At 45.5% G+C, this 17,743-nt stretch overlaps 1 protein-coding gene across 1 annotated transcript; it reads right to left on the reverse strand.

Moving 5' to 3' along the window:
- Positions 1 to 15,893: 15,893 nt before the first annotated feature.
- LOC103627516 (cortical cell-delineating protein-like) lies at positions 15,894 to 16,631 on the reverse strand. Its single transcript, NM_001159113.2, has one exon. The coding sequence runs from the start codon at positions 16,527 to 16,529 to the stop codon at positions 16,149 to 16,151; it is 381 nt and encodes a 126-aa protein (NP_001152585.2). The 5' UTR covers positions 16,530 to 16,631; the 3' UTR covers positions 15,894 to 16,148.
- Between the last annotated feature and the right edge of the window lie 1,112 nt (positions 16,632 to 17,743).

Consider the following 17,743-nt stretch of genomic DNA (forward strand, 5'->3'; position numbering starts at 1 on the left):
GCTAAACATAATATCGCCGAAGCTCGTCCGCATTCCATGATCTAGGAATGTCGTTGTCGTCCATATCCTTCAACCTGTAGGAACCGGGTCTTGACAAAGATACTACCAGAAAAGGTCCTTCCCACTTCAGCTGTAATTTGCCTACTGTCTCTGGGTTGGCTACTCTTCGAAGCACCAAATGTCCTGGTTCGATGTTCTTTAGCCTAACCTTTCTATCACGCCATTTTATTGTTTCAGCTTGGTATTTGTTGATGTTTTCCATAGCTTGAAGCCTGATCCCCTCTATAGCATCTTTTTCCATAGAGTAATCAGCTTCAGCTTCGCCTTCTGCCGAAGCTACTATTCTTATTGATCCTGCTTTGGCTTCTTCCGGAGTTATTGCTTCGTCACCAAACAATAGTTTGAATGGCGTAAAGCCTGTTGATCTTGATATTGTTGTGTTGTGGCTCCACACCACTTTGATTAATTCGTCTGGCCACTTTCCCCTGGGCTGATTGAAGATTAACTTCATTATTCCTGTCATTATGATGCCATTAGTTCTTTCAACAAGTCCATTTGACTCCGGATGTCGAACTGATGCGAAATGGATCTTCGTGCCAATTTGATCACAAAATTCTTTGAAAGCTTCGGAATCAAACTGTATCCCATTATCTACAGTAATAGCCTTCGGTACTCCGAAACGACAAACAATATTTTGCCAGAAAATTTTTTGAATAGTGACCGAAGTTATTGTGGCTAAAGGCTTTGCCTCAATCCATTTAGAAAAATATTCCACTGCCACTACAACATATCTTAAGTTCCCTTGTGCTGGTGGTAACGGACCTAACAAATCAAGGCCCCACCTTTGCAACGGCCAAGTGGGTTGTATTAACTGAGTTAGAGACAAAGGTTGTTTTTGATCTCTTGCACATTTCTGACAACCTTCGCACTTTTGGACTAATTCCGCTGCATCCGAAGCTGCCTTTGGCCAATAAAATCCTTGACGAAAAACTTTTCCAAGCAAAGGCCTAGATCCAATGTGAGATCCGCACAGGCCTGCATGTATTTCCTTCATCAGTTCTATACCTTCGGTTCTGGATAAACACTTGAGTAACGGAGAACAGACCCCACGCTTGTATAGCTCCCCTTCTATTATAACATATGTTCGAGCTCTTGCCTCTATCCTCCTGTTATAAGCTTCGTCATCTGAAAGAAAGTTACCCTGAAGGAAAGAGATGATCTCAGTTCTCCAGTCTTCACTATAGACAGGGAATATGTTGAGGACTGCTCTTTCAAGAAGCTCAACCGAAGGTGCTTTTATTGTTTCGAAAAATACTTCCGAAGGTAAGGGCAGCCCCTGTGCTGCTGACTTGGCTAATAAATCAGCATATTCATTTTCTCCACGAGGAATATTTTTAACAGAAAACCCCTCAAAGGAAGCCTCAATCCTTCGGACCGTGTCTAAATATTTTTCAAGCTTCGGATCTCTTGCTTTATAACTTTTGTCAATATGACCAGAAATAACCTGGGAATCAGTTTTAAGAACCGCCCTTCTGATTCCCATTGCCTTTAACTTCCAAAGACCCAAGAGCAAAGCTTCGTACTCAGCAATGTTATTTGTGCAACTGAAATCAAGTCTTGTTGCGTAACAAGTTTTAACTTTGGAAGGTGCGACCAACACAGCAGCTGCTCCTGCTCCGAAGGTTCCCCAAGATCCATCGCAAAATACTGTCCAAACTTCGGCATCTTTACTCGTTTCTTCTTCCTGAGCCCCTGGCGTCCAGTCAGCAATGAAGTCTGCCAATGCTTGGGACTGAATCGAAGATCTATGCACATAATCAATATAAAATTCATTGAGCTCCGCAGCCCATTTTCCAACCCTTCCAGTAGCTTCTCTATTTCTCATAATATCCTTCAACGGTTGTGAAGAAGGAACAACTATATTGTATGCTTGAAAGTCGTGCCGAAGCTTCCTGGAGGCCATCAAAACAACATATAACACCTTCTCCAATTCTGTATAATTTTTCTTTGATAAACTAAGAACTTCAGATACAAAGTATATTGGGGCCTGCTTTTTGACTTGGCCTTCAAGCTTCTCCTGAACAAGTGCTGCACTCACCGCTGAGTGTGAAGTTGCCACATATAGCAACAGAGGAGCACTTGGCGTTGGTGGAGTTAGTGTTGTTAGGTCTATCAAATATTGCTTCAGCTCTTCGAAGGCTCTCTGCTGAACTGGTCCCCATTGAAAAACTTCGGCTGACTTCAGCACTTCGAAAAATGGTAAATTTCTCTCTGCTGATCTAGATATGAATCTGTTGAGAGATGCCAATCTTCCTGTTAATCTTTGAGCCCCCTTCTTTGTACTTGGTGGTTCCATTCGAAGGATAGCTTCGATTTTATTTGGATTAGCCTCAATCCCTTTTGTTGAAACTAGACAGCCAAGAAATTTCCCTTTCTTCACTTCGAAGACACATTTTTCTGGATTCAACTTTAAACCGGCCTGTCTAAAATTAGCGAAGGTCTCCTGCAGATCAGTAATGTGATTCTCTTCCTTCGTGCTTTTTACAATGATATCATCAACATAAGTTAGCACATTTCTGCCTATCTGAGATTGAAGAACCTTCGCTGTCATTCTGCTGAAGCTTCCTCCAGCATTCTTGAGCCCCTCAGGCATCCGAAGGTAACAATATGTTCCACTAGGGGTTATGAAGCTGGTCTTCGGCTCATCCTCCTTCTTCATCCAAATTTGATGATAGCCTGAATAACAATCCAGCAGACTCATAAGCTCTGATGAAGCTGCTGCATCAACTAGGGAATCTATCCTTGGCAATGGAAACTCGTCCTTCGGACAGGCCTTGTTGAGATCAGTAAAATCGATACACATCCTCCATTTACCATTGGCCTTCTTTACCATAACAGTGTTAGCCAGCCATTCTGGGTATTTTACCTCTCTGATAACTCCGACACCGAGGAGTCTTTTCACTTCATTCCGAGCACCTTCGGCCTTATCATCAGACATCTTCCGAAGCCTCTGCTTTCTGGGTCTGAAGGATGGATCAACATTGAGCGAGTGTTCAATAACATCCCTGTTAACTCCGCAAAGATCATTAGCTGACCATGCAAAAACATCTTTGTTGTTGAACAGAAACCTTATCAAGGTTTTCTCCTGTTCCTCGGACAGCTGAGATCCCAACAGCACCTTCTGCTCTGCTATGTCCTCGCATAAGAGCATGGGCTTTGGCTGATCGGCCGAAGCAGCTTTCTCCCTTCTGAACTTGTATTGCTCACAAGCTTCAGCTCCATATATGTTATGGATTGCTTTTGAGTCTGTCCAGTTTCCTTCGGCCCTTCTGGCAGCTTCTTGACTTCCATGAATAGCAATGGGTCCTTGGTCTGAAGGTATCTTCATGCAAAGATATGCTGGATGAAGAATTGCTTCGAAGGCATTGAGAGTACCACGACCAATGATTGCATTGTAAGGGTATTCCATGTCAACAATATCGAATACAACTTGTTCAGTCCTTGTGTTGTTGATATATCCGAAGGTTATTGGCATTGTGATTTTTCTGAGTGCTACAATCTGCCTTCCTCCGAAGCCACAAAGGGGATGTGTGGCATCATGGATCTTGTCTTCGGGCTCTTGCATCTGTCTGAAGGCCTTAGCAAATATGATATCAGTTGCACTGCCTGTATCAACCAAAACATTATGGACCAGAAATCCTTTGATCACACAAGAGATAACCATAACATCATTGTGTGGGTAATCCTTGAGCTAAAGATCCTCTTGAGAAAAAGTAATTGGAATGTGAGACCATCTTGATTTGATGAAGGGTCCTTGTACCCCTACATGTTGTACTCTTCTCTGTGCCTCCTTCTTCTGTTTCTTGTTGGCCGGCTCTGAGCATGAACCGCCTAGTATCGGGAGAACCAGCTTCGGAGCCGAAGCAGTTCCAACTTGATTCTTGATCAAAGCCATCAGCTCAAAAAAGTGGAAGTGAGTTCATCGGAGGTGGGCGCCAATGTTGGGGACTTGTTCTCAAATGCTATGAATCAAGAACAAGGCAACATAGAAATTGTTAAATGTTAAAGTCCTTCGTCCTTCGAAGCATTATTTCCTTCAGGATATAATGGATTCCGGACGAAGGTTATGAAGGTTATACCTTCATAAACACGACAAATAATGAGGAAGGGTAAAAAATATGTAAAATAATTTAAATACATGATTCTTATTATCAACTTATTTCTATTTCATTATTGTAAAAATGATAACAAATTACAAATGTACCTTCGGCTTGAAGGAAAGCAAAAATACCAGCGTGAAGCAAAAACAAATGCTCAATGCGTGATTACAGGAAAGCACGTGAACAGTACAGGGTACTGTTCACCTATTTATAGGCACAGTTCACAGCCTGTATATAATTACAATTATACCCTTTACAATGAACTACAATAATGGCACAGAATATTATGGGTCTTTAAGTCATTTCATCTTTAAGTCGGTTCACCGCTTCGTCTTGAGACATATCACTGTGCCGAAGCTTTATAGTCGCTAGCTTCAACACTGCTTTGGAGAGGATCTGCCGAAGGTGTCCATTTCTTTAGGATCTTCGGCTACGAAGCATACCCCCAACATTTACCTGTTTAGTAACCTTACCCTTCTTACATACCTTAGGTAGATGACCATGCTCACCACACATGTAGCAGAAGCATCGCTCCACCTGACATGACACTTGCTGTTTGTCTTTTTTCTTAGTGAGGGTCATCTTGGAGGGTGCACGTCTTTGATTCTTCATGAGCGGACATGAAGTGATCATATGGTCCTTATCGTTGCATCCAAAACATCTCCTCATTCCTTCATCCTTGTCTTTGTGTGGACAAGACACGATGAAGTGACCTAATTCCTTGCACTTGAAGCACCTCCTTTTTCCTCTTCCCTTTTTGCTCTTGGATGACATAGAGAGATGATTAGTGCAAACAACATGACTAATTGAATTTTTACATTTTCCTTGTTCATGTTGATTTCTTCATTTATTGCTTTAGGAACATCCTTCTTATGGAGTTTAACACTTGCTGCGGTTTCTCCCGTCTCAAGCTTCTTCACCACGCGCCCGTGGATATCTTGAGGAGGTTGAGCAATGCGTCTTCTCCTTAGTTGCTTTGCTTTCTTGTTCCTTTCTTTATTGATGAGCAACTTTTCTTTTGATCCTGCAGCTTGATGCTCATTCAAAAATTGGCTTTCTTTTGAGAAACAGGGGTTAGCACATGGTGATATATTATCTAAATGCGCACGTGTGCAAGAATGAGGTTCACATGAATTTAAGTTCGCAATTACAACCTCATGAGCAACATCAAGCATGATATGGTCATCAACTAATTCATTATGAGAATAAGCTAGCATATCATATTTTTCACTTAGAGCAAGTTTTTCTAAATTTATCATTTCTACTTAACTCTTAAGCATAGAATTCTTAGTTTTAAGTTGAGCAACATCAGATAATACATCATGATTATTTCTTTGCTCAAATAAAACAGATTCATAACGTTGGACCAAATTATCATGAGAGCACTTTAGCTCCTCACGTTCTTTGGTCATCTTCTCCAGGCTGTCGTTGGTTTTGATGAGAGTCTCCTCTAGCTTGAGAAGCATCTCGCCTTGTTCCTTGTTCCTCCTCAACAGCTTAACCAAGAGCACTTTGTCTTCTTTGTTGAGATGGGTGTAGAACCGGCGAATCTCCTCTTCTTCCACATCGACAGTCTTATTTTCCCTGTCATTATTATCAGTGGAAGCAATACAAGAAAATGTACCTTGTGGTGATGAAGACTCATCCTCGCTATCATCCTTATATTCCTCCTCATCATCGCTTTCGTCTCCACTATCATTGTTAGCAATAAGACATTTATAACTAGTGGAAGACAAACCTGTCGGTGAGGTGGATTCATCGTTTGGTTGCCATCGTTTTTCTTCTCCCTTTGAAAGGTTAGTACCACAAGCAACATAGGGAGTAGAAGTAGTACAATTGGACTCAGAATAATTTATTTTAATTCTAGTCCATAGATCATGAGCATCAACAAATAAATCACTATCGCTACTCATGATGGCAAAATAAGCACCTCTAGAAAGAGAGTCAACTAAGATGTTGCAAGCATGGTGATTGAGAGATAGACATCTTAGTTTAGCATTAGAAGGTTTTTTACTAATATCAGAGGGAAAAATACTTCTACTGAAGATCTGTCTCAAATCAGGATCAATATGCATGAAAGCATTATAAATAGAGACAGACCAAGATTTATAATTAGAACCATCACCTAGAAGAAGTTCTAGAGTTACCTCTTGTGACGACATCGTCATCTCCGGACGGCTAACCCACACTGGAGAGGCCTAGCTCTGATACCAATTGAAAGTTCCCTATGCCCGGGAACAAGATCTGGATGTCGCCTAGAGAGGGGGTGAATAGGCGGATAATAATTATCACTTTAAAACTGGAAATTCTTACTCTACTCGAAGGTTGGATCGCAGTGGAATGAAAGACCCTTCGAGTAGGTTGCAGCGGAATAGAAGTTCCTGTCTTAAAATACCCTGCACTTCGAAGATAGCTTGAACCACAAATAAATATTTAAGTGCAAGTATAAACAACAAATAAGACAGAGAAACAACACACAAACACAGGGATTTATCCCGAGGTTCGCCCAAGCCTGAAATGCTTGCCTAGTCCTCGTTGGAGTTAGCCACACCTTGGCTTGGAGTCTATTTCAACTCCTTCCTCCGTTTGCTCAGATCTGTCAGTGCGACAGATAGAGCCTTCCACTATGTTGATATCAGTTACAACGATGTCGTGGCTGCTTACAATCTTCTCGACAGAACTCCGACAGAGTAACAATGCACTCAAGATTTTGCTCTAGCTCTCAGCAGCACTTCCCCTCTCTCTAAAGGCTTATAACTTCGCCTCTACACAAACTAGAGAGATACACAAGAGAGGGAGAGAAAGAATTGATCCAAATGATGTATGGACTTGTTGGCTGCACTTGTGTACTTGTTTGAGGCGCCTAGGGGTCCCTTTTATAGCCCCAAAGGGCCTAGGAGCCGTTGGAGCTTCATTTGGAAGCTCCCAGCCTTCCCTGGTTGCAGGTGCACCGGCCTGTCCGGTGGCGCACCAGACAGTGAACAGTAACTGATCCGATTGACAGTTTCCTTCTCTAGAACAGCTAGCCGTTGGTGCACCAAACAGGTTACTATTCACTGTCCTGTGCACCGGACAGGTCACTATTCACTGTCCTGTGCACTGGACACAACACTATTCACTGTCCTGTGCACCGGACACAGCTACTATTCACTGTCCTGTGCACTAGATAGAGCTACTATTCACTGTCCTGTGCACTGGACAGAGTTACTATTCACTGTCATGTGCACCGGACAACTACTATTCACTGTCCTGTGCACCAACCAACAACACACTAAGTGATTTTCATCCGTTCTTTCTCCGTTTGACTTCAACTTTTGGGAGGATTTTCTTGAGACTTAAACAAACACATTTAGAGTATAATCCAATTTATTTAGTCAGAGAAACTTACATCTTTCTTGTTCTTCTCCTAGCTTTTCTGTTTCTCCTCCAGTGGAGCTCAGAATGGTACTTTCTCTACAGAAAAAGTTAGAGAGCAAACCAAAGCACCAAACTTGTAGTAAGAGGTGTATTCAACATGGTTGAACACTCAAACCTTACATACTTAACCTTTTTCATCATTTTACCCAATTTGGCATGTTTGAGGTCGATGTTGGACTCTAAACCATTAAGTCAACTTGACTTGATCTAGATTGGCATATCTAAACTCCAACTCCCTTGTTCACTTCTCGAGCTTGATCTTGAGCCTTTTGACTTACACCACATAACTGTAGATGTTGCCTCATTGGTTGTAAGTCATGTCCTTATGTAGTGATCCTTGATGCACCATAACTCTTCTTAACTCGATCAACCTTGACTTTGCAAGTCTTCTTCTTCACCCCTGGCTTTGGGTTCCTGGTCTCCTTAACCTTCTCTCGTGCACTCGATACCTCAAAGCTCTTCTTGCCTCCATCCTTGGCTTGATCGGTTGTCTCTGAGTTACGCACACCAAGTCTCACTTAAGCAGTGTTCATTATCTATAGATAATCCATTCTTTGGACCATCACACTTGTTCACTTGTGTTGAACCCTGTTAGCTTTGCATTAAGCACCTATTCAACACTTAGCACACTTGTTAGTCCTTTAATTGGGTTGTCATCCAAACACCAAAACCCACAAGAGAGCTTTCATGCCTGGGCTGCAGCCCCGGTCGGCATTCGCGGCCCAGTAAAGGCCCATCGTTGCGCAACCTAGCCACAGACGCCTAGCCCCAGTTCCAGCCGCCGCTCCATGCCTCCCTCTATGGCTCTACCCGCCTCCTGCCTCCTCCAGCTCTAGACCAGCCACCGCCCGTCACCCACCAGCACGCTCGCCCGGTAGTCCGCCACCGCCAGGCGCATGCGCGCAGCCACCCATAGTGCGCTCGCCCGCCACCTCTAGGGCGCCAGGCGTGGAGGCGTAGGCACCAGCCGCCCAGCCCAGCCGTAGAGCGCCGGAGCCCGGAACCGTAGGCCGCCGTAGCCCCACTGCACGCTCACCCGCCACCGCCAGGGCGCCAGGCGCGGAGGCGCCAGCCCAGCCGCGGAGCGCCGGAGCTCGGAGCCGCAGGCCGCCGTGTTCATACCAGTGGTGGATCTAGAGGGTAGATAGGGTGGGCCCTAGTCCACTCTTTGGTTTTGATCCTACTTAAGTATATAGATGGTTTTGATCCACTCTCTAGGGGAACGGAAAGTAATGGAGTGCGTTTGGAAATGCGAGGATATCGGAGGGGCATCTTACAATACTTCTTGCGCTCATAGCGCTTAGAAGTGACGGATGCCGATTCGAAGCCGAAGGTGGAGGGTGACGAAGAGTCGGTCTTGTAGTAGACCACTTTCTTCATCTTCTTCTTGTCACCTCTCCGTTGTGACTTGATGGAGGACGAGGATTCCTCCTTGTGCTTGTGGCTGGACTCCCTCGAATGAGTTCTCCCCGAGCTTGCGGACTTGTCGCCGCCGGTCACGATCTCCCTCTTGGCATGATCTCCCGACAATACTTCGAGTGGTTAGACTCTAATGAAGCACCAGGCTATGATACCAATTGAAAGTCGCCTAGAGGGGGGTGAATAGGTAGAATCTGAAATTTACAAACTTTAAGCACAACTACAAGCTGGGATTAGCGTTAGAAATAAAACGAGTCCGAAAGAGAGGGCGAAAACAAATCAACCAAGGAAATAGAGCGGATGACACGGTGATTTGCTTTACCGAGGTTTAGTTCTTGCAAACCTACTCCCCGTTGAGGTGGTCACAAAGACCGGGTCTCTTTTAACCCTTTCCCTCTCTCAAACGGTCACTTAGACCGAGTGAGCTTTCTCCTTAATCAATGGGTCACTTAGACCCCTCACAAGGACCACCATAACTTGGTGTCTCTTGCTTTGATTACAAGTTGCTTGAGAACAAGAATGGAGGAAGAAGAAAAGCGATCCAAGCGACAAGAACTCAAATGAACACGAAAATCTCTCTCTCACTAGCCACTAAGTGTTTGGAGTGATTTTTGACTTGGGAGAGGATTTGATCTCTTGTTTGTGCCTTGGAGTGAAGTCTAGAGCTCTTGTATTGAATGCAATATGCTGGAAACTTGGATGCCTTGAATGGTGGTGGTTGGGGGTATCTATAGCCCCAACCACCAAAACAGCCGTTGGGGAGGGCTGCTGTCGATGAGCACACCGGACAGTTCGGTGTGCCACCGGACACTGTCCGGTGCGCCAGCCACGTCACCCAACCGTTAGGGTTCTGACGGTTTCGACCGTTGGAGCTCTGACAGCCTGGGCCACTGGACAGTCCAGTGCTACACTGGACAGTCACTGTTCACTGTCCAGTGCGCCTTCTGGCGCTGCTCTGACTCTACGCGAACTGTCCGTGCACTGTTCATGTTGTAGGCAACCGTTGGAGTCGACTGTTGCGCTTGGGAGCCGTTGCTCCGCTGGCACAACGGACAGTCCGGTGACCCACTGGATAGTCCGGTGAATTATAGCGGAGCGCGGCCTCAGAAACCCGAAGGTGAAGAGTTTGAAGTCGATCCAACCTGGTGCACCGGACACTGTCCGGTGGCATACCGGACATTCCGGTGCGCCAGACCAGGGTTCACTTCGGTTTCTTTTGCTCCTTTCTTTTGAACCCTAATTTTAATCTTTTTATTGGTTTGTGCTGAACCTTTGGCACCTGTAGAACATGTAATATAGGGCAAACTAGTTAGTTCAATATTTGTGTTGGGCGATTCAACCACCAAAATCATTTAGGAAAAGGTTTGACCCTATTTCCCTTTCAATAGGAAAAGGTTAAACCCTATTTCCCTTTCAATTACCAAACACATAGTCAATCATTAAGATTTAGACTGATATGCACAACACTATGTTATCCATAAGGGTCCTTCAGGGGCTCATGCATACCATTCGTCATTTGGAGCCTGTAGTTGACTTCCGATCAACAAGTAAAATGACCATCAGGGTCTAGCGCTCACAAGGACATTCACTGGTTGCATTTTGCTTTTAAGCACATAGGAGAATATGTGCGTAGATAATGGTGTTAAAGAGCACGGCATCAGGCCAATGCTGCCAAGTAGAGACTTTTATATGTAGAGATGTATAGTCCCGCTCGTTTTATTATTGCCCATGGTTTACCCAATTACTCATACCAGTTTGAAATTGGGTATTAATTTATACAACATTTTTAGGTATTATAATTTTGAGAACTTATAACAATAGTCAATTATTTGTGATGTAAGATGCCAGCGAGGCAAACTTTTCTCCTGATATTATATACCAATTTGTTTTATAAAGCATTATTTTGATCTCTTCATTGTTCGGCAAAAAAGAGAAGCTTTGGAATAGAACATACAAGGCCAAGAATTCGTTCTATCTGGGAAAAACCACCTGATTGCTAAGCTTTCGATTAAGCAAATGGTGATTGTTGAACAACGTAGTTGTCGCAGATCTCTGATCCGGACTCCGAACCCTCCCAACAGCAGTAGGGATGTGAGAAGTTGTAGAAGCCCGCTCCCTTCCCAGTAACCCAACACAGAGAGGAACAAGAGACACAGTGGATGGAAGCTCTTTCTGTCTATCTTTATTATGAGGGCATGGATACATATATATAAGCTATGAATCCCGTGAGGGCAGTTTCCGTATTAGCCCATTAAACCTCTTTTAGGGTTTCTCAACACTCCCCCTTGGGCGAATACCATGACAAATTATGTCTCATCAAAACTCCGAAAAACCCAGTGGTAAAAAATGGAGAAAAGAGAGCATAGTGTGAGTCGATGTATTGCACTTGTTGCCTCGTTAAAACCATCCGTGAGAAACTTCAGGAAAACTCACAATGGGAAAAAGAGTGCAACGGGTGTCTTCAGGACAACTATAACCTTCAAGGTGTATAATATACGATTTTCAGGTCGAATTGTAAGGGCTGAAGTTCAGAGGTGATCCCCCCCTGAACCCTGCAGGTCTCTCAAATGCCTCATCCCTATACCTCGTACACATTTTCTGAATGTGACTGCAGGTAAGGATTTAGTGAATAAATCAGCCAGATTATCACAAGACTTGACTTGCAGGATTTTTACCTCACCCTTGTTCTGGAGTTCATGAGGATAAAAATACTTAGGACAAAGATGCTTAGTCATATTGCTCTTAATATATCTCGTTTCCATTTGTGCAACACATGCAACATTATCTTCGTAGATAATGGTGGGGGTATTTGCGGTGGTAGAACCACATAACTTCTGGATGTGGTTAGTCATCCGTCGTAGCCTAGCACATTCTCGTGCGGCTTCATATAGCGAGATTATTTCTGAGTGGTTAGTAGACGTTGTTACTAATGTCTGTTTGCACGATCTGACTGATATCCAGCATCAGCATAGCCCACCATAGTCTGGTCCTGATTCTTCGGAAAAAACATGCCAAGATCTTGAGTGCCTTTGAGGTATCTAAGTATAGTCTTAACACCTACCCAATGTCTTCTGGTTGGGTCTGCACTGTATCTAGCTAGTAGATTTACTGCGAATGCAATATCAGGCCTGGTGCAGTTCACAAGGTACATCAGTGCTCCAATAGCGCTAAGGTAAGGAACTTCAGGTCCCAACGATTTCTCATCATCGCTCTTTGGTCTAAATGGGTCAGTATCCATTTCGAGGGATTTAGATCTCTCAAGGACCTTTTTACAATAGGTCGACTGGTGATAAATATTCCTTCTAGGAGATGCTCGATCTGCAGGCCCAAGCAAAACTTGGTTTTTCCCAAGTCTTTCATTTCAAACTCTGTCTTGAGGTAGGCACTGGCCTCCTCAATATCCTCAGCATATCCAATGATATTCAAGTCATCAACATAGACCAAAACTATGCAAAAACCCTTCTGGGATTTTCTAATGAATACACAAGGAGAATCTGGATTATTTACGTATCCCTTCTTCAGGAGGAATTCGCTGAGCCGATTGTACCACATCTGCCCAGATTGTTTAAGCCCATACAACGCCCTCTGCAACTTAACGTTGTACATGTTGCGATTTGACTTGGCATCCGGAACTCTCAGCCCATCCGGGACCTTCATATAGATTTCCGAATCCAGAGACCCATACAAGTATGCGGTCACTACGTCCATCATCTGCATTTTCAAGTTTAAACTTGCTGCGAGTGATATCAAATATCGTAATGTTGTGCCACTCATTACCGGGGAGTAAGTTTCATCGTAATCGATGCCGGGTCTCTGCGTGAACCCTTGTGCTACAAGTCTCGCTTTGTATCTCACCACCTCATTGTTCGCATCCCTCTTTTGGACGAACACCCATTTGAACCCGACTAGGGTAACATTGGGGGGCGTGCGGGCGACAGGCCCAAATACTTGCCTCTTTGAAAGCGAGAGCAATTCCGTCTCTATTGCTTCTTTCCATTTGACCCAATCTGAGCGCTTCTGGCACTCTGCCATGGACTTTGGTTCAGGATCCTCAGCAATCACAACATCGATCATAGAGACGAAATCAGTGTCGACAATTGTAGTCTTTCGGTTATATAACTCTCCCGTCTCAACATAGTTTATGGCACTTTCTTCAACTGAATCATCCGGTTCTTTGTGATTTCTCAAGTTATTTGAAACCGGTTGTTCTGAAGTCCTTGTGCTTTTATTTGTGCGCACATTTGCACTAGGACATTCACCTTCAAGGTGTGTTACTGCTGGAACATCTGAAAGGAAGCGTGTTGCATTCTCTTCAGTAACTTGCTGGTGCAAGCGTCCCCGCTTAGCTGATACTGAATCATCCAATTTTCTCCCCCTTTTCCTAGGATGGGGAGTATGAGTAGAGTCCATACCCTGCAGAGGTATCTCCACTCTCTCCGGTGCATTTGCCGCAAGAATATGTGACTTCGACACTCCTCTTATATCAGTAAAGGCATTTGGCATATTATTTGCTAAGTTTTGCAGGTGTATTATTCGTTGAACTTCAAGTTCAGTTTCTCTAGTGCGTGGGTCAAGCGATTGGATGCTACTAGCACTCCATTCTATTTCTCGGCACTATTTATTAGTAAGGTACAATCCTCCCCCTAATGCCGGGAAATGCTCTTCATCGAAGATGCTATCAGCATACCGAGCCGTGAACAGATCCCCAGTTCTAGGCTCTAAATATTTGAGTATGGACAGAGATTCATAACCAACATAGACCCCCAACTTCCGGTGAGGTCCCATAGATGTACGCTGGGGCACTACCGCAGTCCACGGTCCACGCCGACCACGCACTGCGCAAGGCAAGTAGCCTCCCTCTTGGATCAATCGTGGATCCGTCACTGGGATCAACGACTCGATTAATTGTCGGCACGAGAATCTATTAAACAAACACGTGTCGTGGCACCATAAGAAGGCTGGTCTTGGACTAAAGTTAGAGATACATATATCAAGGTTTCCTAATGGAGACTAATAGCTATTCTCTTTTTTCTACTACTAAAGGAATAGTTTCCACTGTATCGTCGTACGTCGTGCGTCAACATTTTTGCAAAACCCCTCATACTTCTTTGTAATCACCCACGATCCAAGCCAATTGTTCCTCGCCTTCTCCGTTCCTAGGGCTTTGCTCCTCCTTCCCCTCGAATCCTACACACGACATGCGCGATCGATCTGCTGATCACGAATCCCTCAGCCACGAGCGTGGGGATCGACCACCGCCCGCAATGCTGCCCACGGACCGCTGATCCTGCTTCTCCTCCCAATGGACAACCTCTCTACGCGACAGGGCTAGTTAGGCCCATCCGGTCTGGCGCGCGGGTAACCAGTTGTGGCGTGACACATTACCGGGTTGCACGGTGGGGCTCGTCGACCATCGGGGCGCGAAAGAAAATTAGCCAGTTTGCATCCTACAACCCTGAAACCCTGGATCGATTTTTAAGTATAAGAGATAATTAAGATACTGTATAATACAACTCTGAGCCTCTGAATCATAAATATAGTTAAGAAATATTATGTACAGAGAGTAATGTAAAGACAAGCTCTTCACGTCTCTTGTATTTTTTTAATTAATCCCCCTAAAAACATCTCAAGAAACATCATATTAAAGTGTTTGTATATGCCCTTAAAGACTAGTGGGAGCGAGAAAACCGAAAGGTATTGAAGGTGCTAGATTCTTATTTTTATTCAATTTTAAATAATAAAGGAAATTTAGCCCTTTAATCCTCTCCAGTTTTACGGATATTAAACTAGCCCTAAACTTTGCGACAGCACGGCGGCTATCGCCAGTTCTCCGGCTCGCAGACCTCGTTCCCACCCCCACGCTGGTATACGCAGCCTTTTCTTGTGCCTCATGCATTATACCTTCTTGTATGTTTTTTTGTTAGCAAGCTTTGTCACCACTGACCTCGCCCGTCGTCTCCACAAGCGCCACTTCCGTTTAGCCACCTGCAGCTTGCCCCTCCGTCTCATGACCATATATTGTCACAACGTATAGGTATTGTACTATTGACTAATAGTAATATATATTGATCGGTTGCTCATGCACACACTTCTAATAAGTACTTGGTAGCTAGAGATGTCAAATGGGTCGAGCTGTCTAATAAACCTGTAGCCCGATACAATTTTAACCTGACACAAACATGACATGACCTATTGATTACTGGGCTCATACCAGCCTAGCCCGATCACTGGGCCGTGTTCGGGCCTAAGACGCGGCACGATGGGTTAGGCCCGTTATGCCCCAATATTATTTTTCTATTTTTTCATAAAATATCTATATTACACATGATTATATTTGTTCTTTTGGCTAAGTGTGTAGATAGACTTTTAAAGCCAACAAACATGGCTCAAATATTTATTTGTGCATATTTTTAACCTTTTTTCTATTAAATGTGATAGGGTGCCTTAGACCGGTTAGACCACAGGCCTGCCCCGCATAATTTATAGCCAAACGGGCCATGCCTAGGGTGCTCTGGTGGCCGACACGACATGAGCCATATATCATACCAGATCGGGCCTGTCGCAACTCGTGCCGGGCCTTAACGGACTCTTGCTAGACTGGGTCAGACGTGTTCATACCAGTGGCGGATCTAGAGGGTAGATAGGGTGGGCCCTGGTCCACTATGTGGTTTTGATCCTACTTAAGTATATAGATGATTTTGATTTATTTAATTCTTTTGATTCTCATATGTCGTAGGATTTAAATGTAAAGTCATCTATTTATTTTGATTTTTATAAGAATTGGACCACTCTAACTTTAAAGGTAACATATCCCAACTTTAAATCCTATATTCGTCGCTAATTCATACGCTATGTACGGCTAGAAAAATGTAGTTATATATGTAGGCAGAGCCTGCATGCAAAACACTGAAACTTGATTGGAACTTATTAGCACCGGCGTAGAAGTGATCGCCAGCCCTTTACAACAAATGCACACAAGGACGGAAGAGGCTGGGAAATTACAAATCGAGAGCACGTACGGCCATGCGTTGCATGCATGCAGTACCTCTCGTACGTGGGAAAGCAATCAAACGGAACCATGCATCACTGAAACGGAACCATGCATGGAATGGAAGGGAGGCAGCGCAAGGCGATGATGAGACGGAGAGGCGCTCAGCACTTGAAGCCGGTGGGCACGGTCCTGCCGCAGTAGTTGAGGATGAGGCTGAGATCGACCGGCAGGTTGAGGTTGATGCCGAGGATGTTGCCCTTGATAGCAGTGCAGAGGCAGGCGGCGGCCTCCAGGTCGACGAGCCCCTCCAGCAGCGGGCAGCATGGCTCCGCGGGCGGCGCGCCCACCTTAGCCTTGATGAGGCCCAGCACGTTGGCGCACACGCCCAACTTGAGCGCGTCGCGGGGGCACCTGCCGAACGACGACGGCGTGGGCGTCGGCGTCGGCGTCGAGGGGGTCGAGCAGTTGGGCGTGCAGGCGTTGGCTACGCCCAGCACCACCAGGTTCACGGCCAGGAACAGCGCGAATGCCTTGGACGCCATTGCTCGATCACAACAAGCAGCCAGCTACCTCGCGGATCACGCTAGCCAATGCAAGTAGAGAGCTCTTGTTCTTGACAAGTGATTAGCTAGCTTGTTTGCGATGCTTTGATCACGGTGTTACCAGGGGATTTTATAGTCCATGCTCGGGATTAAGAAATCGGTGCAACTAGGCACGGGAGCGTTCATGTGAACCCGGCGCGGCCATCATATGATGTGCATGTGAAGCCGGTTGCGAAGAGTCCGATCTGTATTATTGCTAGCTACCTCGTATAATAACTAGTGTTTTCCCTCATACGGTATCGCATATTTTCTGCTCGCTCGGCTTGGGTTGGCTTGGCTCCGCAAATGGCCAAGATCGCTGCGCATGCATGGGCTGGCTCGCACTGACACTTGTTTTTATACGGTGCGTAGCGTGCGCAAGTTGAGCAGAGGGCATTAGATGTCAATTAAGTAGTGATTAAGAATGAAATGTGGCGTGCCTGTGATCATCCATAGGCATGTACGCACAAGACCAAGGCCTGCAGAGGAATAGCACGGACGCATGATGCTGGTATGGTATACCAGCAAAAACTTTTTATATTTCCTATGCTTTTGTTTAGCATCGAAACGTTTTTTTAAGGAACAGCATTGCATTGAAAGGAACATCTCAGACACCAATTTTGGGGTAATTCGTGTTAGAATATATGGATTAGGCCCATGAGGCTAAGCCCATGTATAAACTCTATATATAGCCACCCTCTAGGGTTGGTCCAATTAATCCAAGGGTTATTCCTCTAACATGGTATCAGATTAGGGTTTCGCTCCTCCCTCACCCCTCAGCCGCCGCCGGCTAGGGTTTCCCCTGCTCTCTCCAGGCGCCGCCAGGACGCCGCCCCTCTGCTCCCTCCAGGCGCCGCCAGGCGCCCTTTGCTGGCCGCCGCCGCCCCAGCCCCGCACGGCCCGCGACCTGTGCATCCGGCCGCACCCATCGCCGTCGGCCACGGCCCGCGCGGCCGCGCCCATCGTCTCCCTCAGCGCCGGCCGCGCCCCTGCTCCGTCCGCCACTCACCGCCGTCGGCCTCTCTCTGGCAGACCGCGCCACCATCTTCCTCCGCGCGCGCCGCGCTCCCTACTCCGCGTCGCGCCCCCTGCTTCGTCCGCCCCTCACCGCCGTCGACCCCTCTCTGCATCTTCCTGCGCGCCGGTCGCGCCCCCTGCTCCGCGCCACCATCTTC

This window comes from Zea mays, chromosome 5, assembly GCF_902167145.1.
Source record: "Zea mays cultivar B73 chromosome 5, Zm-B73-REFERENCE-NAM-5.0, whole genome shotgun sequence".
Classification (NCBI taxonomy): domain Eukaryota; kingdom Viridiplantae; phylum Streptophyta; class Magnoliopsida; order Poales; family Poaceae; genus Zea; species Zea mays.

What these genes read in the sequence shown, in the direction of transcription:
- LOC103627516 (NM_001159113.2), bottom strand. Translation starts at nt 16,529, where the DNA reads ATGGCGTCCAAGGCATTCGCGCTGTTCCTGGCCGTGAACCTGGTGGTG.